At 38.2% G+C, this 22,992-nt stretch overlaps 1 protein-coding gene across 1 annotated transcript; it reads right to left on the bottom strand.

Annotated features, from left to right (window-relative positions):
* Positions 1-6,934: 6,934 nt before the first annotated feature.
* LOC125462837 (polycomb complex protein BMI-1-like) lies at positions 6,935-22,725 on the bottom strand. Its single transcript, XM_048553270.1, has 17 exons — positions 22,562-22,725; positions 21,814-21,925; positions 21,657-21,720; positions 21,309-21,343; positions 20,326-20,386; positions 20,146-20,202; positions 19,999-20,058; positions 18,715-18,770; positions 12,260-12,435; positions 12,037-12,133; positions 10,755-10,810; positions 10,604-10,654; positions 9,659-9,767; positions 9,521-9,566; positions 9,211-9,309; positions 8,061-8,141; positions 6,935-7,970 (listed from the first exon to the last, which is right to left on the bottom strand). The coding sequence occupies exons 1-17, from the start codon at positions 22,698-22,700 to the stop codon at positions 7,644-7,646; spliced, it is 1,626 nt and encodes a 541-aa protein (XP_048409227.1). The 5' UTR covers positions 22,701-22,725; the 3' UTR covers positions 6,935-7,643.
* Between the last annotated feature and the right edge of the window lie 267 nt (positions 22,726-22,992).

Here is a 22,992-nt window from a genome sequence, read left to right as displayed (position 1 = left end):
AAAAAAAAGAATGAGCACCAACAACTATCTTCTGGAGTGGAAACTGCACATTCTTTTAAAAGTGCTAAATCAGGTTTTTTGCCATTCATATCACCTTTGCTGGGTTCACTGAAGAGCAGAAGATACAGTTTCTCTGGGATTGAATGCAAGTGCTTAAAAGTAAGTAAACCGAGTTCAATTGCAGTTGAGATTGGTGGATGTCAAATGTGGCATGTTCCATGAGTAAACAATTACCTGTTTAATACACAATCATGGAAGGTCACACATCTGAACTGATAACTTGCTTTCTCCACGGATGCTGACAGACCTGATGAACCTTTCCAGCATTTCCTGTTTTTATGTCAGATTTAAGTATTCAGAGTATTTGTTGTTTAATTACGAGCAAGATGCTATTTGTAGTTTTCAGTTTCTCGATGCCTACGTAAGTAACAAATTGATTATTCTTTAGTTATTAAAACCAAACTTTTAAACGAATACTGGGACATTTTAAAAAAGAGATAAAGAATCATTTATAAAGGCACAGTTTCCAGCACTACCAGATTAGAATAATCGGCAATTTTAGGTTAAATGTGTATGTTTCCAGCACCAGATACCTACTTTCTCAAACATAATATTGGTCCGTTTCTCAGGCCTACATATCAATGTTTCTTAAAGGTTCACAGCATGAAACGCACGACGCTTGACCTGTGGTTTCGAAAGAACATTTTAATAAATTCTCTCAAGAGCTGAAGGTTTGGAGTTTTCTCTTTGTAGATAATAATTAGTCGATTTTGAAGTCTAGTTGTCTTTGAATTCTGGGTTTCATTCTACACAACTCAAACATTCCGCCAGATGATTAGGAATTTGAACATGATTCCAAGCTTTGTAGATTTGAGGGTACAATTACAGATGAGTAATAATTAAGCTTTGCACAGAAATGGCAGAAACCAATATGAATATGAACCAGAGCTCCGTTTAACCTTGGAATCATTTCGACCATTTGCACCCTTACGCCACGTTAGAATCATAGAAAGGTTTTAACACATAAGAAGCTCTTATACTCGTCCCGCCCAATCATGCTCTCTACAAGACCAACTCAGTCCCACAATTTCAACACAGTTCTGTTTTTTCTCTCTCTCTTTAGGTAATTACACAATTTATTTTGAAGGCCTGGATGTTAGCACGGCGCCAGAACCACAGCACAGCAGTATTACACTTTTCGAATGCACACCGCAGCAAAAAGAATGTTGCCAATTTCACGGTCCCATTAACCGTGTAAATGGTTAAGTTTTATGGTGACACGAAGTCCAAAACCGCTTAGTAAAAGTGGTGGGATCTTTACGTTGACTTCAATGTCTTTCATGGCTGCGTTAAAATTCGGGAGGGAGGAAAGGACAAAACGCGCTTTGTTTCTCGTAGCAGAATTTTAATATGAGTTCACAAGCTGCCGCTCAGATAGGTCATCAATACACTATCAAGGTTCGTATGCATGCGATTTCTTTTGAAGAGTACTGGAGAACAGCCTGCAATTTTTGCTGCTGTCTGCGGTGACTCATGCTACACACAGGGGCCATGTGCTACAGTTGTTCTGAGGTTTGACCATTGCACTTTGCGGTGGAAGCACAGAGGCGCGCAGGCGTGTTGCAGCCTTTCCCATCAGAGCTCCAGTGCGCGAGCGCCCGCCAAAAGAGTCACGTGGGTTGCGAGCAGCCGCTCTGCGGGCTGCAGAAACCTGCCTGCCTTTGTCACTCAATGGAGAGCAGAGGCAGACAAACATGTGGCTCGGACACTTGGAAGCCCGCCTCCTGCAGTCAATCACCCAGCCACGGCACGAGATATGAAGATAATGCAACACACAATTTGCAGAATCCGTAAACCAACTTGGAAGATAAGGCTGATTACGATTGAACTCCCCGACAGTGAAAGAGTCAGTTTTAACATTAACTTCCAGCAGCCCGGACTCACGGCTTTCTGTGGTCGCAATTTAAAACCCAAACCTTTCTGCCCAGGTTACTTAATGGAAACCCAGTACCAAATGTCAAGATGAGAGAATAAAATGAAGCTCTTAATCTTAACTAAATGAAAAAAAGTTAGCAGACAAGGCACATAACCAACAGCCGTTCGCTCAGCTCTTGTACAAGTTAGAAAAAAGAAACTGGTTGTTTGTGAGAAAAGGAAATCCGCTCGTTGAGCAGAGCTAAAAAAGATCACGCAGTAGACAAGAACGTTACCCACCACTGCTAAACAGGAAGCACTTATCTGATTAAAACATTCACTTAGAATTTTGATGTAATATTTGTAAGGTAATCATGTATCACTGTTATGCTTTTTGTTAACGTCACAGTGACAGTTAATTGTTATTCTGACATTTTCAACATACAATGTATGTCGGGGGCTCATTTGTATTATTTACAGCAAAAGTCGCACTTCCTGATCCCTGTAAATTAAAGTATAACTAGTTTATATACAATTTTGAAGTGTAGGAGCACCAACCAGCATTAAACCAAACAAATTAGATTTTCTTTAAATTATCTAACTAGTCGGCGCGTTTTGTCGCATTTAAGAACTCTGCATAGTCAGGAAATATTAAACGTAGGTTGTAATGTTGACATGTATTTCCATCAGGTTTCAGAGGCGCAGCATACTGCACGCTACCCAGGCTCCATTTAACCCGACGCATTGATCTTGGATTTTTGTTTATTACCTGACGGGACCGTGAGACATAAACAAAAAGTTGAACACCTAAATACCTGCACAGGCCGCTTCTTATTGTAGGCCAAGAATAATACTTGGAAAAGATGCATCTCTTTCAAAGCAACTGTGATAACTGCATCAGCTAAAACATTTACTGAACACAATTAAACGAGAGCAAGCCAAAAGATAAAAACTTTATGGATGACGATACATACCGTATTGACCTGTCCGAGGTGTCACTAGACATTGGAATTGGTGTCTTCGCTTAATTCGGTCTAATTGTGTTCGTTGGTTGTGTTGTAACGAGCGGGGCACTGTCTTCACATTTCCAAGCTCTCACCTTTGCACCTACAACTCAAATGAAGAGCAGCGTTTGGAGTATTTCGTTCTACTACTTTCACCTCCTCAACACCTTCCACTCTTCTCCCCCTGTCCATCAAGTTGTATGAAAATGAGTCTACTGTGTGCAATGGTGGAATCGCAAAGCAACATGCATTCAATTGTCTGAAAACAAAAACCCATAGAAATGTCATGAAAAAGCCACACTTGTAAAATACTGAGAGAGATTAGTTTTGTTAATTAAGTGGTAAGACAAATCTTTCTAAATGGAACCGTCTGGTGCACTTTGAGTTCTGCATGGACCTCGAACGCAAGGGCAGATCCTGTCTTGAAGTTAATAAGTTTTCTACCCATGTCAGAACAAATCTAAAAGGTTTGTACTGGCCTGATGATCGTGGGCCTTCGCAAGCTGTTTGTACGTACAAACAAAACCTCTGTCGACGCAGTTATGCCACAAGCATTTTTCTTACCATCTCTCATTTATCTGAACCCGTGTTATTCTTTTCCTCACCTGAGTGCAGGTTATTAATAGTTACCTGACTTCCCACGCAAATAGGTGTAATCTCTGCGTGTGAAGTTAAAGAAAATTCCTTATTTAAATTGGCATGAAAGATGATAATTTAAGAGACGACGAAAAAGTAAAGCTTTTTATTTAATTCTGCTCGCAGGAAAATATTCCATCCTCCAACAACTACATTAGTTTGGTTCTCTCAGGAAATCTTGTCTACTTGAAAGTTTGAGGAATATTGCCATCACTAGACGTTTGCTGCTCAGGAGGTAAACTTTTTTTTGTCCCTTTGTGCAAGTGAAGTGGACTTTGAGAAACACGACCTTCACGTTCAATGGAGTACTGCAAAGAAAATTACTTAAGTTCCTCGCAAATCAAAACAAACTTTATCCTATCCGGTTAGTATAATTATTTAACATAATCAACAATATTTCATATTAGTGTTTAAAAATGTTTCATTTCACATCATTGCCCGGAATATCGTCCGATTAATTTCTATCTCTTTTCAACCGTACGTATCAGAGCAATCAAACAAATGTGGCTATCAGTGAATAGTGCTGTTCGATTAGGAATTGTCTTAAAGCAGACACCGGAGAAAATTTGGGAACACTGGCAAATCGATTAAGATTATCTTATTCAAAACGTCTTTTTAAAATCTATTTGACGTAACCACAAGTTTATGCCCAGAAAGTAAGAAAATATAGTTTAGATGCTATTGTTTACGTTTGTTTTGCTTGCAACATCAGCATTTGGCTCATTGGCTTCCTGAAGAAGTTGACATAATTTTATGCAATCTCATTTAAAACAATGCGCTTATTTACAGGATGAATTGAAAAAGAAAAATGTAAAAATGCTTCAGAAAGACTGATTTTGCTTGAACGTAACGGGTCTACTTGGAAACACAACTGAAGCATTTTAAAAGAAAGCAGAGGATTATGTATAGTGTTTCAGTTTTAGAAAATTAATTATCCTAAAGATCAATGACTAGTTGTGTTATCTTACTGTAGCCTGTTTTAGGGGAGTTAAGTAAAAAAGGGAATGCATTTTCTCGAATAGACAAGGTGTGGAATAATTTCCTTCACAGGATATTTGGGAGAAGAAGGTTTGCTGCAATGCCAGTAAGGTGGTGACTTTTTATACTTTGTATGTGGTAGAGCCTAGCTCTGAGGACTGACTTTCAGCATCTCGTTTATTCGCTTTACATGGAGAGTTGACTCGAAAGTTACTAGCAGTTTTGTGACGCACACCGTACACCATTAACTATTCTCTAGCCGCTGGAGAATGATTTCACCCCGTCACTACTGGATTAACGATATTTCACTGGCGTGACCATTCATCTTTTAATAGGCCACCGTAACGTTTTATAATTTTAAGGAATTCAGTGCCAATTAATGCCACTGTTTTCCTCTTGAAAACCCGGAATATCATCGTAACAATGGAATGTGATTGAAATGATTCATATTAAAACATTCGCTAACTGTCACAGCGAAAATTATTTGAAACCATCAGCACTTATAAAAACTGCTCACTAAACGCAAAGTATTTTCATAAACATTTTCCTCGGCATTGTTTTGGATATGAGCTTACAACATACCAAGATTGCATTGGAGAATTGTGTGGAATTTATAACACTGAAGATTATTTTCACTACGGAAAAGTGCCTGCGGACTCTTACCATACTTTCACAAGAAGTGATATGTTCGGAAGAAATGGGGAAATAATGTAATCACCAAGAGCTTAAAATAATTGATTTTAAATTGACTTCAAGCTAATTAAACTACGATTTGCCTTGTGCTTTTCCAATTTGGGCGCGAAGAATTGAGTTGCTTACTTCATCCGAGGAGCAGGAAAGTCAACGTTTCGGTTTGAGACGGTGACTTTCCTGCTCCTCCGATGCTGTCTGACCTGCTGCGCTTTACCAGCCTCACATCTGTTGCCTCTGGCTTCCAGCATCTGCAGTCCTTGCTGTCTCCAAGGCACTGAGTTGCTTGCTAGTTTGCGAACATCGGCGACAGTAGGACAGTACCGAACACTGACATAAGTGCAGTCTTGCATTTTTTTATAAACAAAAATGTGACCATCATAGAAACAAAAAAAATATCAAATTTCTGTGGAGTTGGAGCTTGAACCGACAATATTTAAATAAGGCTAAATCAGACGGATGGGAACCTAGTCTTGGCAATCTTATAGTTCTGAGGTATCACTTAAAACCATATGATTTATTTACCAACTAGCAAACATTAAAACTCCAGATAACAAAGTGTGGGGCTGGATGAACACAGCAGGCCAAGCAGCATCTTAGGAGCACAAAAGCTGACGTTTTGGGCCTAGATCCCATTACCCTTTGGAATCTAAATTCTTCATAGGTTTTGTTGTTCCCAATTGATACCTAATTCCTAAGGCAGCCATTAGGAGTCAACACTTACAGCCCTTAATGTGAACCCAAGAACATGCCTTGAAGTGTATAGGAAAACAAATGCTTTTGCTCTCATTTCCTCCAGCATAAACTAAATTGCTTCATTACAATACACATCCTTCAAATGCTTAAAGTTTGTGTATGTCATAATAAACCAACAGATTCATTTTTTAAAGAAAATGTGCAGTTATTTACTGTAAGACACTGGTCTTGCAATAGAAACCATTCTAGTTGAAGTTAACTTATTCCATTCTATGAAGCATATTTAGAATGGCTCTAGTGTTAATTACTAACATGACATTTGGACCACAGTTGAGATTTATACTTATGTGCTACAACTAATACACTGAGAATGATTTTGCTTAATATGAGTCAACCTGCATACGTGAATATAATTTGACAGCTAGGAAGCAACTGAAAACTTCACTTTTTGAAAATGCAAACATTTTGAGCTCTGGCTGCCTTTAATGTTATTCACTAACATTATATTCACTGACATGGTCAAACAGTTAACATCAAGCTCTATGCTGACCAAGATCCAATCTGTGACAAATTCAATGAAAAAAAAACCATGAAAGAACATTAGTTCAATTACAATATTTACAGATGTAAACACTTTCAAATTAGAGATTTATGGTATATGAACTTTTAAAAAAAAATGTTTGCTGATTGTGACTTGGACTACTCAATACAATACAAATAATGAACATTTCAAATAAAATATTTAAATATAGCATATACACATTTAGATTTGGTTTTAGGGGAATGATCTCAAAAATGATTATTTGAATTCTCAGAGGTAGTATATGCCTTACATAACCATATTTCATTGTGATTATACTAGATATTAGACTTCTATCCATAGACACTATACCTCTGAATTTCCTTAAAATATTTTTGGGATCAAGAAGCTTAATTTGTCAATGAGATTGTTATGTATAGTGATACTGTTCTCGAGGGAATTCAAATACTTAATACCCACTTGAGGTCTAAAATGATAAAATCATGAAAACATTTTTATTTCAGATTGATCATTTCATATTTTCTTGTATGTATACTAATGCTGCAGGAAAACATTTAACAACCATCGATGCTGACATCTACTGTCAAATCAGTTTTCACAGTGAAATGGCTAAAAAGAACTTTTTTTTCCTATTGATCATTTCTTTTAGTGGAAAAAAAATCACTAGCCTTCTTATATTTCATCTGTACAGTCAATATCACAATGCAATACCAGCAAATTAAAAGTATGTTGATATATAGATATAGTAAACTTCAATTCAATTAAAACAGTTATACAAAATATCTTCCAACGTTTATATCTTTACAATAATTGCCTTCCCAGCTTTCCTTCCTTCATCTTTCACTGTCAATATCATCTCCAGTGAATCAAAATGTGTCATCAGATCCAACACTTTCTTGATGCACATGTCCTTAAGTCTTTGCAATACATATTGCAGTGATGTAGATCCATTGCTATTTCACATTCCCAAAAGTTGGAAAAATCATTGTGGAGGAGCAAAAGATGTTGTCAAGGCTATTTTTGGCATAGCCACATCTTGTCTCTTGCTTTAAACCAAAAAGTACAAGTCACTACAAAATAGTGATGTTAACAATGCTCACAATGCTAAGCATTCTCTATCTATATATTATCACATCATATGAACAGGCCTTCGAATATGTATAGTACCAATGTGGTGAATACTGTCAGCCTGATGACACCGATGAGCCATTGACAGATGATTTGCGTGGTCTGTTATTGCTGAGTGGGATCTGATTGGTGGTATTGGCATTGGAGGAACCATTCATGGTAGTAGATATATGAGGAAAGTGTGGATGTGGAGACTGCCCTGGAGTGCAGGGACTGGGCAGTGATGATGATGTGGATGGTGCAGCAGTTGGGCTATTAGCCTTATCACTCCCAGAGTCACTTTCTACCTCTCCACTGGTGTTATTGAATCCATCTTGTTGATTACCAATTTTAATTCTTTTGCATGTTGGCTGGACTCGATATTTTAGAGGAAGTGGTCCATTCTGAAATGAATTGCAAGAACATCTGGTAAGGACTAAAGGTTTGAGATTAAAACTTTTTAGAACCATCAAAAATACATAGATTGGATTTACCCTCCTCCATGCATAAATGTAGGCAATATCCATAAGAGTGTAATAATCTTTCAATGGTTCATCTTCATACATAACATCAATCTAATGAAAAGAATAAAAGCCATGTTTATTAATGAAAGCAGGATTTACAATAATATTTTGATTTTTACAAAATAGAACACATATCATGGAATTTTAGGCCTCACCATATTTATATTTAATAAAACTGCACTGCTAAAAAAGTGAAATAAGCAAAATAGATGCAACTTCACATTTTGCTATCCATTATATTGATTGTTTTAAAATTTCTCAAAAGGCCACAATGTTCATTTCCACAAAATTAAGTGAACATCAACAGACTTTGAAGCCAAATGAGAGAATGGATCCAAAAACAGAAGTTGCCAGAAGAGCTCAGCAGGTCTGGCAGCATCTGAAAAGAAAAAAAAGATCAGAGTTAATATTTCCAGTCTGGAGACTTTTCCCTCGACCCAAAATGCTAACTCTGATTTACAGCATGCACAGTTCTTTTGGTTTTTACAAAAAGTTAATAACCATTCATGACAACTGGGAAAAAAAAGGGTTGTCAAGGTGACAATTAATAATAATAAAAATAATAATATTATTATTATTAACAAATAGCTTGCAAATAACCATTTTTAAAAGGGGTAATGAAAGATTGTAGTGGTTACATCTGAACCTTGATATTGGTAGAAGCAGGTCTTCTCTACCTCAAAACCTAGACTTTTCTCAACACAAATATAGGTTAACTTTTATATTTATTAAAATTTGGTTGATAATGATAATTTTCTTTATTGCAAAAATATGGAAACAGTTTATTTGTTAAAGTTTCTTAAATCTAATTTTGTTTTAATAAAAGTAAGTTTGATGTTTAAAACTCATTTCACAATAATGTGGTATACTGCATTCAATGTAGATAGGGGGTTCCAAATCTCCTTGTGTACACTAAATTGTCATTAAGATTTCTGAATTACACAAGAACAAAAGAAAGAAAAACAAATCATAGTTGAATGGCCCACCTGCCAAAAAAAACAGTAATTACTGTATCTCTAACTACGTAAAATCTTTCAAATAGAATTTGTTCTCATTAAAAGTAATCAGAAGCCATTTATTATTAGGCATCATAACTTTAATTAAGCATATCTCAATGTACCTGAAATGTTTGAGGGATGTCCATTTTACTTCGAAGGAATTTTCTTAAATGCATCACAGTCATTGCTGCTGGACATCGCAAATATCTCTTGTCATTCATCTAGAAAGAAAAAATAAAAGTTGACACTTACTCACATTACAGCTTACAAAAAAAACCCATGTTACTCCAACAAATTGGTTGCATTCGTCTATAAATATATAAGTCTTGTATTAAATATTCACATGTTAGCTTTTAATACATTCTTGTTTAACACTATTTAAATGTTTTGCAGAAACAACTACATATAGGAATTACAACTGACAATTGATACCTCATCTTTTGTTTTCTCTTTTTCTGAAATTTCTTTTCGTTCAGTCCTGTAATACAAGACAAGACAATTACCTTATAGGAAGCAAGAAACGCAAAACATTTTTGTGATCAGTGTATTTTGAGTGATTTCTATACTCACTTATTTTGTTCATAGAATTCTATTGACAAACTAATGATTTCATCATCTGTTATAATCCTCTTTTCTTCTTCTGTAACTTCACCCCTGTCTTCGTTAGAGCCATTTGCTGCTACACAAATTTAAACATTAGGGAGTATTGATTTCAACGTTGGAAAATAAAAATCGACAATTCTTACTTCATTATTTCAGGGCGATAAAGATGTCAACTGAAAGTGTGTGATAAAAATTATTCAAATCTGTATTTCATTTTCACATTTTATCCAACTTTCAGCAGGTAGGAAACTTGTCATTCTAAGTTTAAAAACAGTTTAAGCCACAGAGCATCAATGATACATAAATGCTGGTCTAGCCAGTGACACCCTCATCCTGTCAGTGAATACAAAAATTGTATAAAGAATATGAAAGCCAGACAAACTGTAGATGCTGGAAATCAGAAACAAAAAGCAGAAATTGCCAGAAAAGCTCAGCATGTCTGGCAGTATCTGTGGAAAGAAATCAGAGTTAATGTTTCGGGTCCAGTGACCCTTCCTCAGAACCCTCAGATAGTTATGACATTAGCAATTTGTTTTGAAATCTGTAACAGCATAAAATATTTAAGGAATGTAGAAAATCAGAAATTTAAAAAATGTAAAACAGACAAGGGTTGATGCAACATCCATCTATCAGATAAGGCATAAGTTTATCTCTTTTTAAAAAAAGCAACAACTGAATTCCTGAGTTTCAAAACTAACACCATTTATAAAATGTACACCAAAGTAATAATGCACTGACTACACCATGCATAAATATTGAAAGAAATCTTTAAAAGTATCACTTAGCTATTTTGTGGAATTAAAAGAAATGCAATACTGACTAAAACCTGTCCTTTTGGAAAAGAATATTCCAATATTACATTGGTTAGCATAGTTGAGAAATTAACTAACTTTACTACTACTGCATACTTACCATCAGCAGAAGGATGAGCAGCATAAAAGTCCCTTCTACGTTTCATTTCATCTATGAAAGACAAGGTTGAATAAATTGTCTGATTGACAGAAAAGGGAATTAAATTTAAAACTTAAATTTGTTTATATATATTTTAAAAAATCACACTTACCTTTGAAAAGGCCGGGAACTAATTTATACACAATATCTTGTAACGTCTTATCTGACCTTAAGAAAGGATTTGAATGAGTCACATTTGATAAGACTACAGAAAGACTTAGTCCATATAAACATTTCATCAATACAACTTGAATTTGAAGAATAATTTCTGTGAACGCAAAATAACTGTTCACTTTATAAAAATGCATAGTACATCTCCACTATTACATATACTGTCATTTGTTAGTGGATTCATAAACTGAGTTGTGTCATCTGAAAACATGGTATAATCTGTAATTTTGTCAAAAGATGCTCACTTGACAGGAATTTATAATAAATATTGATGTGGAACTATTCTATAATTACAGCACTTCAGAATGTTATTGAACTTTGCCTTATGAATAAAAATGAAAATAATAGCTGATGTAAAATGTTTTGAATGTTAAATAAACATTTTAGTATTGTTTTGCAATTTTTTTCTACTACTGCTTCCTTTCAGTAGGCTAATAGTAGAACTAAAATTTAGTAAACCAAGTTTGCCTCGTTTTTGTTTAAACATTGTAAGGAGTAGGGGAGTAGTGTTTATGGTGCTTACTTTGGACAGTAAGTGGATTTTGTTTTCATAAATATTTCAATTTAGTAAAGCTGATTGATTGTTTAACTTAAAACCTGCAGTAAATCCAGTCAGTTAACATTCAAATATCATTTTAACTGTCTTGTTGAAAGAAAAAAGAAAAAAAAGCTTTATCTTCCAATTTCTGTCAGTTCAGCATTTATTGAATCTTTTGAGAACTTTGAGTATAAAGTGCTTCCAGGCAGGCACAAACATTCAAGCAATCCTTGATCTCAATTCTTTGAGCTACTGCCAAAGATGTCCAAATAATGCATTTTATATATTTCTTTCAAAAACAAAACTTTTTCTTTTCAAATCAAAATCTTGTCAACCACTTTCAACTGTTATGCCTAATTTCAATAGAATTACAATTTTCTTAAACGCTAGTTGACAAAATACTGGCAAGGCTGTTGGATGATCACGTGATACATGTTACTGAAGCGCATCGATCAACGTAAGGAACTACTATGCGACTGACCAGGTTTTTAAGAAATATATGAAAACGTCACTGTTCAGTATCCAAAAATCACGATCATAACGACGCACGTCTACTCCCTCTTTTACTTCGAGAATTGTACATAATCAGACACATCATCTCCAACAGTAGTTTAGTTCCACTTCTCAGACAAACGCCTCTTGGTCTTATCAAAGTTGTGACTTCTATAAGTATATAGATCCATACCTAATGTTAAGAAGGGGCCTAGTTTTGTGAACTTGCACGTCGCAAATGGGACAGTACTTGCTGGTTTCCAAGTAACGGACGATGCAGGTCTTACAAACTGTAAAAAACAGGAATCACATGCATAAACCACTAGTAAGGGTTGATTTGACGACATGGTTTTGCCGACGTAACTTTTTTTGGATTCTAACGTACGAGTAGCCTGCTGAGACGCCCATATACTCACATGAATGTAGGCACTCAATGATGGTTGTTGCATCTATGAAGTATCCTCCACACAACACACACATCAAATGAGGGTTCAGTTCAGTTATTTTGATTCGTGTTGTTCGGTGCATTTTCTGACTAAAGTGGCCGCGTCCTGGAAGCTGAGTAGAAATATAGAGAATAGCTATATTTTCCCTGTTATGGAATTCCATTATTTAGTTAATTCATTGGTTAGTTTATTGTACTTGAGCTCCATGACAACCATTAAGCTAAATAACTATTAGTATTCTCATTGGCTGATACAAAATGAGTACTTTTTTTCTAAAAAAGGTGCAATGATCAACAAAGCAGTATTTGTGAAACAATTTGGACATGAGATGTTCGCAAAGCAGTTAATGACTGGGCATTTCTCGCCCCTCTGACGACTCAGTTAATTGGCAAAAAAAAAATCAGTAAACAAAATTGTTTCGTGAAAACAATTGATACCCTTAAAGCGAAGGATCGTCTTCACTCATTGACAAGCTGATGTGAGATAACTACATACGAAGAGTTCTAAAATTCGAATTGCAAGGGCCGAATCACACTCAATTAACGCGAAGTGGCTAACCTACTAAAGTGCAACTGAATCATTTTCGTAATCAGACAGACTTTCAGATAAATCCTGTGCAGACTACTTTCGCCCTAAACCTCCACAATGATAATAAAAAGAACCCACAGACCACAAGCATGCAGGTCAATGACAATGAATTTTGAATAGCACTCCTGATCGTTTTGTTGGCTTTGTTTCCTTTGCATTTAAGCGTAACAAAACCGCCTTTTCTACACCTCACTTCCAGACGCAGAGCGGCTGGACCAAAAACATTTCTTTCCGCGAAACCGACATGCCTTTGGGCTCATATTCGTGCCGTATCAAGACACCTCGGAATCGGTGAAAATTTGTCACAAGACAAAGCGACTACTTATTGAGCAGAACACTGATGTCGCAACGATCAGCGCATCTGGATTTTCAATCACACGTTTCATGTTTGACATTAAACCGACGATTCTTTAGCCCCGTGTAAAGCGAAACAGGAAGAATTGTGTTCTATAAAGCCATTTCCGGCAATTACATGTTCGTTGGAAATATTTTAGTGAACACCGGGGTGCTGGAGTAGGAATGTGATGCAGACACCGAAGCTGACCCGTTACAAATGTAATAAATACAATAACGTTCGCGTCCTACAAAGAGAAGCATTCTAAATAAGCAAAGAGGCAAATTGACGTCTGCTGGTGCCCATACTCGGCAATTCTTACAGTTACTATAGCAACTTGGGTTACACTTGGCATTTCGCCAAAGGACCGAAAATAGAGCTAGCTTCTGCGGGGGACCCACGGCGGTCATGTGGAAATATCGCAAATTTAAACCCTTGAAGATGCAATCACGATCTGAACAATGTAAACATGCAAATCTCACCGCCATTTCAAATGAGCCCTAACACAGCGCACATCATCGCTTTTTTGGCTCTCCTAGAGATAGACTCCACGTCGACACTAGCTTTTAGTAGTGGCTTTTGTGATCACACGATTTCCTTCTGCAAACGCCTGTCTCCTTTCCAGGGCGACTAATGGGTAGCGGCGATTCCACCAGAGGTTCACTTTGATAGTGCACGCCTATTGATTAATAATTAATAAGTGATCAGGAAACAGGAATCCATAACGCTGCAGTGATCTACGAAACTTATTGCGGTTTGTTGTCCATTTAAAATTTTCTTTAAGAAAAAAAAGGAAACCGTTTGATTTTCGTAAGAAAAACATAATCAAGAAAACTGACAACAAGCAAATAACTAGGTGACGCACACAATTCAGAGGACGCACACAGTCGGGACACACAAACACCAGGCCAGATGGAGAAAAGTCACTGACTATCTGCCGCACTTATTTATAACACCTACAATCATATCCATACCGTTAAAACATACACATTCACCATCACTCGGATATTAGCTTTAAGAAAGGAAATTTTACCCACAGCGCCGACGCGCGACGTTTTGAAGTAATCATAGCACACCGTGTCATAAACAATCAGCAATTCTATAGTTTTTATATTTCAATAGGCTTTGAGGCACAAGCAGACCATGTGCACAATGACTGAAGCTTCATGGAAACAAGTCCTTCAGGCAGTCTAACAACAAACAGAACTCGACAGTAATCCTCAGCTACTTCACTGGCCGTTTTACATTAATGTCCTTCCCCAAACTCTCCCCCCCCCCCACACACCCACAAAAAAAACTCATGCCCAGAAACTCCCGAAAGTTTACCCCGTTTTCTTTTGACTTGCAAGTTAATCAGATTGTGACACGCTTATTCTTTTGTCGTGTACGTACTTGCTTTTAGGCGTCTCTCGCTGTCGAGAACCAGGGACCCTTTCTGCGGAACACGCAGAAATAAAAGGAAAATAAAAAAAACAAACCACGTGTTCCTTAAAAAAAACCGCTCGACTCTCCCCGACAAACCGGTGATCGGGCCTTCCGAACAGAACCGGCGTGGACTTAACTGCTGAATAACTGAAGTACTCCTTCAGCAAAACCTTCCTCACAGACAGGCAACCCAACTCGTTACAGACCCCTATGTAAACACACGTGTTTTACTTCACATATCCGTGAGCTTCCGTTTTATGCTGGGTAATTCATTTCAGCTGCTCAACTTTCTGTCTCCCTGATTATGTTTTAAAGCCGACGGTCTATATTATCAGCGGGTCAAACATTTAGTCTTCGTAACACCGTCTTCCCACTACCCCGGAGTAACAAAGAAATCAAGTTAAAAGTTGCACTAGGCACAACAATGTAGATTATCTGACAGATGGGTTTTAAAGATACTGCATTAGGGGAGTCCATATCTCAAACTGCAATATTCCAACATACCCGACAGTAATGCTGACAAATGGTGGACACCAATTTTTCAACTGTGGTGCCCTATCATGTATATTTCAAAGAAAGCCAACATCAGCCTTGATCAAAGCATCACCACCAATACCCACACATAGAAACAAACAACATTTCTGGAAGGTCTGTTAAAGCAAAACATTATACAATCTTATTTATTAAAACTAGCTTTGGACATGGCCTGAAATCAAGGGTATGGGCGAAAGGGGTACTGGAAGCTGGACGATTTCATTTCCTTTCCATAACCATTCTGATCTAAGCAAATCTTAACTTTGTTGGTCTTCCAACATTAATGTGGCTGCATGTAACTCTCAGCTGCACACAGCCCCAAGTTCTCATCTATTTCACTTCAGTGCATCACAACAGAGATCATTCCGTGAGATTTAAATCTCAAATGGCAGAAGTAAAACATTCAGAAATATGGACTCAAGGAATTTCAGTTGTCCTTCTCAGTTGCTGCTTGTTTGAATAAAGCCAGGAAGGTTTTGCGACCAAGGCCATCTTAGCTCTTTCCTCAACTCAGCATCTCCACAAATCAAAACGGAATCCGATTGTATGGCAGCTCCTCACTCCCACTCCCCACCCCATTACCGCTACCAGCATCATCAACAAACAATAAGACAGGTCTAAGATATCAACTGACCTCAACAACTTTTCTGATTTTACTCTAATAAATCTGAACAAGCACAAAAGAAGGGGTAAAACGCTTGTTCCCTCCCATTCCTACTCAGCAAACCTCGTGCTCTGCCTGGGAAATCATTGCTGCCAATCTGATACAGTCCTGCTTTGGCACTTATAGAAACCAGAGAGAAAGCCTTCACAAACATGCTAGATTTTAAAAAATCTCAACATCTTGATAGCCGGTCAGGACAAAGCTTTTCGTGTTTCTTGTTTGTTTATTTACATCAGATCCACAAACACTGTACAAGGATCCGAGAGACACCATCACCAACCGCCATGTTTACCGTCAAAACCCAAAGAAGTTGTCTTAAGAAGTTAAGTTCATAAAACACATCACGTTCGCCTTCTCAATCAAACAGTCACATTAGCACATTCCTCACCCTGTCTGGATTCTAACTCTATAAAATCCTTGCACTAGGTCCTTCTTTTGATGTTAAAATATGCATTTGTATATGGGCTGACTAACAACACTTCGGTGGCAGAACTACACAATCCCACCACGGTCACATTTCAAAGACATCTAAATCCACATTCGCGACCGTCCAAGCCTCCGGACTTGCAGTGATCGAAAGCATAAATATCATTCCCTCGACACAAACGAGTAGAAAGGTCGCAGGCTCATACGCTGCGGAGAATCGAACAAAAATGTTGTGAGTGAAGTGCGTAACGAAACTGAGTGGAAATAAAGAGGGCGACGAGCCGCTGTCAGCCTTAACAGCGAGAGGAAAGAGAGAGAGAGAGAGAGAGAGTTGGGGAAAGAGAGAGAGAAGCGGCACCGGGTGAATTTCAAACAGAGAAATCGGCCTGCACTGGCGGCCGGAATGTACCTGGGAGAATCTCTCAGGACAGTGCAGCCTCGGAGAGACCATGTCTGGGCCACGGCGACTCCCGGCTACAGCCTGCACCCCGCGGAAAACAATGAAAGTTGTAGATCGGGGGGGAAAAATGATTCGCAGCCAAGCGGCCATCTTGCATGAACTGCAGACGCTGTCAATTGCGACCGCAGAGGCTGCAGCTTCGAGAGAGAGAGAGAGACAGAGAGAAAATAATATTCGTTCAACGCTGGCCCTTGCACCCTCCCTCGCTCCGAGCCTGGCAACACCCGATCTGCGCCCGTTGCAATATTTGTTCAGGCTCCTACCTGGCTGCGAGGCGGCTACGATCTGTTCCCGGTTGGAGAAGTTGAAGCCTCCTCTTCCCACCACCACACATCCACAAACCCACCCAGCACCCTCCTCTCTCTCCCTCCCCCAGCCGCTCCCCCCCCCCACCTCCACACAGCCCAGTGATGGGTGCCGTGAAACTGACACCGTCCCCAAAATGGCTCGAGTCCGCCCGCCCCGCTCCGTCACGTGGTCTCATTCCTTAAGGGTGGCCTGGGAATTCGAGTCGGTGTAATCAGAGCCGACCCCCACCCCCACCCCCACCCCCTCAAGCCCCAGCACCATCCCTCCACCAAGCTCTCCCCCCCCACACCACACAGACATACACTTCAACTCAGACACCCTCCACTCTGCTCCTCACATCAGCTCCCCTCCGCCAGTATCAGCCGCTTTTTGCTAAAAATCCCTATATGTCGCCGAGTAAAATAGAAGTCTCGTGGTTTCGATACAAACTGAGATTATTGCATAATAAAATATGACGCCTAACTTTATTTCAGAGCCGGCTTTCGCACTGAAGTGCGCATCTCAGTCCAGAACGATCCATTGAAGGCTTCTTTTCCTATCGATCTGTAAGCTGGTCATTTTTTTAAAAAAAGTATCAATGGGGCATCATCGCGTTTTTGTGCGACGATGCATTTTCGAAACAAACGTCCAATATTTAGCCGCTGACGACCCGACACGGTTTTGATCCCAATTTTCATTGGAAATATTTGTTGAATGGTTTCACTACACCGTCACGATTTTTCCCTGTAGAGAGAAACTCTGGTCACCAGAACCTGGTCGAGTCCCTCACACATTCCAGCTCCCCGTTCTATTAGACCGTACACATTAGACTTCGGTAAAGTCGATTTCCTTACAATGTTTCTTAAATTTTGTAAACATAAGCAAAACAAAACGTTTTGAACGGGGTGGGGGCGCGGAATATCCAAGGTTAGATTCAGCGGCTTTGGCTGTCTGCGATTGAACGGGCTCACAAATAATTTTACATTCTTTACAAACGTTTAAGAAAGTGCTTTCGAAGTATGGAATTGGGGTTCCTTAGCGCAGTTTATAAACTGCCTTTGTATCTTTCATTGCCGTTTTCAAAGTTCTAGTAAGTGTTGTAATTAAATGCCACAGTTGCCAGTAACTAAAGTCGTTTAGGAGTTACTGACGTCGAAAGAGGTGGCCATCTATTACAATCAAAGGTCTGGAACGGCTTCGTTACTTTCCAAACTCAGCCGTAGACAAAGGTATTTATTTAACATCAGGAATATTAGAGATGCCTGTGTTTTTAAGTCGACGGGTCAGAATCAACTCAAGTAGTATAGATATTTAAAGAAAGACCTGCAGTTGGAGTCCAAATATCGGTACCACATGTTGTATGTATCTAGGAACTTTCAAACAAATTAGCTCAACCCATACAAGTTCAAAGAAAAATACTGCAGGCAGCATATTTTTATTATGGAAAAAGATCTCGTATATACACAATCAAACGCAACAAATATACAAGGCTGATGCTTCAAAACTTTCCACCTGCACAAACATTCGACTCAAATACAGGGGCGGCACTTCATATATTCGCCAGATGCACCGTTTGAACTATTTCTGAATTCTCTGTTGTCCGCATCTTTTGCATAAAGTGTGGAAGCACGCAGGTTTTGACGGATTCCTTTTATACCACCCACAGGCTCGAGTTCAATCGCGGTCCGAACAGCTTCATCAATTACATTTGACTCGCCTTCTCCATGCTTTTAGCCGCGTCCTTCAACTTTCCCAAAAGATCCTACAAGTGGAAAGTTGATTTTTAAAAAATACACCATTTCACACACAAATTACGAATTTATTCCAACTGACACAGATAATGATTTTTTAAAAAATCGGAAATAAATGGTTAAAAAAACTCCCTTTCTCCCACCGCCCCATACAGTCGTACAGTAAGAGTTGCACAGTGCGCAAGTTTGTAATTTTTTTAACAGTTTCGCATGAAGTTGGTCAATAAAGATCATCCACTCGCAGCGTTAAAACTAAACTATATTTAATTAAAACTGCCAAGTTTTTATGAATTTTGAGTTTTTTTTCAGCATGAAACAACATTTTCCTTAAAACTTTCCCAATAAGCAGACGATTTACTTCATAGAATCTTACACTTCTGCAAAATTTGTGACGTTTGCTGAACTAAAACAAAGTGGGGGGGGGGGGGTTGCTTTAAGAAAAATGCCTTCGTAGGAAAAGTGCCAATTGCTCTGGCTCTTAAAAAGAATCTTGAGCATTGATTGGTAAATACCGGAACGACTGAACATTACAACATAAAAGCATTAGTAATAGTATTCATCATGATCAATTTAAATAGATTTGTAACTTTTAAAATCCGTAAAATAAAATCAGAGGGGCCGTCACCTTCGTTGGCAAGAGCACAAAGCCAGAACAGAGTAATTACACGGAATACTTTGCCCTACAGTTACAATTAAAACAGTTGTATATTTTTTCAGAAATGATCCGCGCACGAAATGCAATTTAAACCCAACACTGAAAAAAAATCCCTCATTTTGTAAATACATTGACGGGTTAATCTCCACATGGAAACGTTTACATTGCAAACAGGAAAACCTTGGTTTTCTGTCAATAGATCGCCCTCAAGTTTCTGTAAAAATCGTTGCATCGGAAAGGAACAAGAACATTTTTTTCAAGCTTATAGGAATTTAGTGGCTCCTAAAATCAGTGTGATCGAAATTTTGAACCACAGCTTGTATTGTTATGAACGAGAAACTCAAAAATTAATCATTGGCAAAAGTAATTTTCCATTTTGGGGATTCCACAACATCCTCTTGTTTTTAAAACAGTGCAGGTACTGTGTCTTTTTTTAAAAAAGAAAAGGCCTCAGTCCAACTAATCATAACGTCTTACAACTGGGCCTAAATCACAACAGATACAAACAAAAGGGATTTGGATCTCCAAATCTTGGGAGAGAAAGCACCACGAGTTTGTAAAATGAGAAAGCTTTGCTAGAATACCTGCAACTGCTCCATGGTACAACGGAAAGTAATGTCGTGAGCTTTCCGGGACTGCCCGTTCTGCAACAGAAGTCAAAGCAATGTTATGACGTGCTAAATGTGCATTTCAAATTAAAAACGCAATATCATCTTCTTTTAACACCTTACCTCAACATTTAAGGTTACTAAATATGCCGGTTGATTGACTTTGTGAAGATGGTTATTCTGGGGCCAAAAAAAAGTATAACAATGAGTTGAGGCAGATGTATACAGTACCAAAGTATTTAGAAGAAAGTTTGTCTCTGGCTATTTCGAAACAAATTACGGAAAGCTGAAATTGTTTTTTACCCGAATGTGATACTCCAGGCGCCAAGAAGCATCAATGATATGAGAAGGAAATCTTCCTATGCTGCAGGATATTTAAAATATAAAAAAACAAATTGCAGAAATTAAAATGCCAGATTCTCTCGCTGTTTCTTTACTGCATTTTAGCAAAAGTTAGATCCTGCCATCCCCAAATCAGTCGTTTAACAGATTTGGACTCAAACAATCCAAAAACTCAATTCAAATGAACGCTGTGAATCCTGGCACTATTCATACACTCTCTCTCTCTCTCTCTCTCACACACACACACACACACACACACACACACACACACACACAGCGACTGAGCTACCTCAAAACAAAACTCCATCTGCAGTGGAAAAACGACTGCAACTAACGGCTTGAAACTGAATTCGCTATTTACCCTTCAGTTTGCAAGCAGAAGCCTAAAAAAAACTCCATTCCAGTAAATTAATCGCGTATCATTGTTCACATTTTGGCTAACATTTTGCAATCAAATTAACGAACAGATGCAAGCGTGATCTAAAGATTATTGGTCAATTTTATTCTGCCTCCTTTTCCTTCAGTTTTTCTTTGCATGCTACAAAAGGTGCATGGGAAAAACGTCCCTCGAGATCATAAATCGCACCATCGATCCGCTGATATGGATTGGAATGCGTTCAAACAAAAACAATAAATAAAATATATGATTCAGAAGCGAAATATACAGCTACACGAATTACATCTGTCAACTTTAGTGTTGAACAAACGATGCTTTGGTTCGATAGACAAAAAGAATTTTAGTATTTCAATTACGCTGTACACTTTTACTAAATTGTTCTTACTACACATTTAAGATAAACAATTGTCATTTCGTGACCGACGATCATAACTCAAGCTATTTAAAGAAGTGATTGAAATACATTTCAATTTATAGATATAGCACGCAAGATACAACTCAAAATCCCCAAAGGAGTTACAGCACCAGACAAAGTACAAATACTCACCCTCCTAATAAGATTTCTACTTTCTGTTTGTTCTTCTAAATATCGAAAAAAATTAGTTTAGACACATTCTCAAAAGATACAATAACGTTAGTTTCAATTAATTCATTTCAGTAAGTGTACAAAAACGTGAGTGGATATTTCAGTGTTTTACGTGTGCAAACGTGTTCTGACAAATTCAGAAGGAATTACAAGATCGCAACCTAAAATAACGCCTTAAAATTGTCGATCGCCAGGTGTAACTGGAAGATCAGCAGCTTGATTTTAGATTAAACAAAAGGCGTTTTTTTTGTAGTAAGCTCCTAAATTGCAGCACTCCCATTCATCTTATAAACAGTAGGGACACCAAACCTGGTATGCTGTGCAAAATATGTCTATCCTTTCTGCTCCAAATCTACAGTCTTCAAGTAACGAGCTGGAATTGAAGAACATCAGTTACAAAATGCCTCCACATCCGAAAACAATATTGAACTGCATACACAATATTCATAAATGTTGGACATGTAACCTTATAGTCGACTTGTCAGCGTTTTGTTTCCCTGCCTCCAACACACAGGTTGCGATGGCTACATGGCATTGTTTCAGCAAAGTCAAGTCCAAATTTCCCAGCTCTACATGGCCTGTGTAACAATGGTAGATTATAATTCTCAATACTATTTCTATATAAAACAAAGCTTTCCACCTACAAGAGGCCTGTCTGGTGCATGACATTTAATAATAATGCAACTACTTTGTCTTGTACTTTATGTAAACCAAAAAAATGCCGTCAGCTCATGAAAATTAAACCCAACATTTTATTGTTTACTGAAGAGTATTTTGATACATTGACTTTTAATGATCAAGACCACAGCACATGCTCACTTAGAAGACGCAGGGCTTTGCCTACTTCTACTCACACTGAATAAATTGGGCTGTTAAACATTTGTTAAAAATCCAGATAAAACAGAATGCACTCCAAATCAGCAACCCTGTTACATTAGGCCCCAGGATACTGGTCCACAACAATGAGCTACATGCAGGCTCAGTATGCATTTCGCGCCGTCAGCTCGACAGCTCAAGAACAAGTAATCAGTCAATAGAAACCTATTGGGCAAATAACAAACACTGCTGCAAATGTTATTTATAACTGGATTCGGCAGCATTGCGACGCAGAGCAGTTTGCAAAGGAACAACACGACCGTGTCCTTCCTGAATTAAAATCAGTATTAAACAACCAGCAGCCACCCTCCACAAAAAGCTCGAAAATACGCGCTCACCGAATACTGCTCCGTCTGTTTGTGGGTTTATGAGGCTCTCGAAAGCCGCTTCCACTAAAATGCGGAATGTTTTGTTGGAGAAGTGGCTGGGATCGGCCAGCAATTGCAACCCTTTCAGGACGTACTCTGGCAGCTCCATTGTGCTGGACTGACCTTCGACACAGTGCCACGTGATAGAGCTCAGCTGATCCACGCGGATGTGACAGTGTTAGTAATGAACTGAAGCGGTAGAGTTTCGACATGCTTTGCTTCAGCAAGTGTAAAATCCTGTTCATCACAAAATTACTTTCATTTAGTAGCTTTTCCTACAGAAATAAATAACCATAAATCGCGTATAAAGTACAGAGGCAGAATTATTTATTAAATCACGTGAAAACATTCTTGCAAGCTATTTCCGCAAAGTGTTCTACAAATTAAAAGCTGTATCCTCA

Source organism: Stegostoma tigrinum, chromosome 2 (assembly GCF_030684315.1).
Source record: "Stegostoma tigrinum isolate sSteTig4 chromosome 2, sSteTig4.hap1, whole genome shotgun sequence".
In the NCBI taxonomy this organism is placed as follows: Eukaryota; Metazoa; Chordata; class Chondrichthyes; order Orectolobiformes; family Stegostomatidae; genus Stegostoma; species Stegostoma tigrinum.
This window is presented reverse-complemented; position numbering and strand designations above follow the sequence as displayed.

Bases quoted from the DNA above. Each gene is read 5' to 3' on its own strand.
- LOC125462837 (XM_048553270.1), bottom strand. From the start codon at position 22,700: ATGGAGCTGCCAGAGTACGTCCTGAAAGGGTTGCAATTGCTGGCCGAT. The intron at 20,059-20,145 runs GTAAGGTGTTAA...CTTCTGTTGCAG, and splicing joins TAGTAACCTTAAATGTTGAG to AACGGGCAGTCCCGGAAAGC. The intron at 7,971-8,060 runs GTAAATCCAATC...AATTCATTTCAG, and splicing joins ACATTTATGCATGGAGGAGG to AATGGACCACTTCCTCTAAA.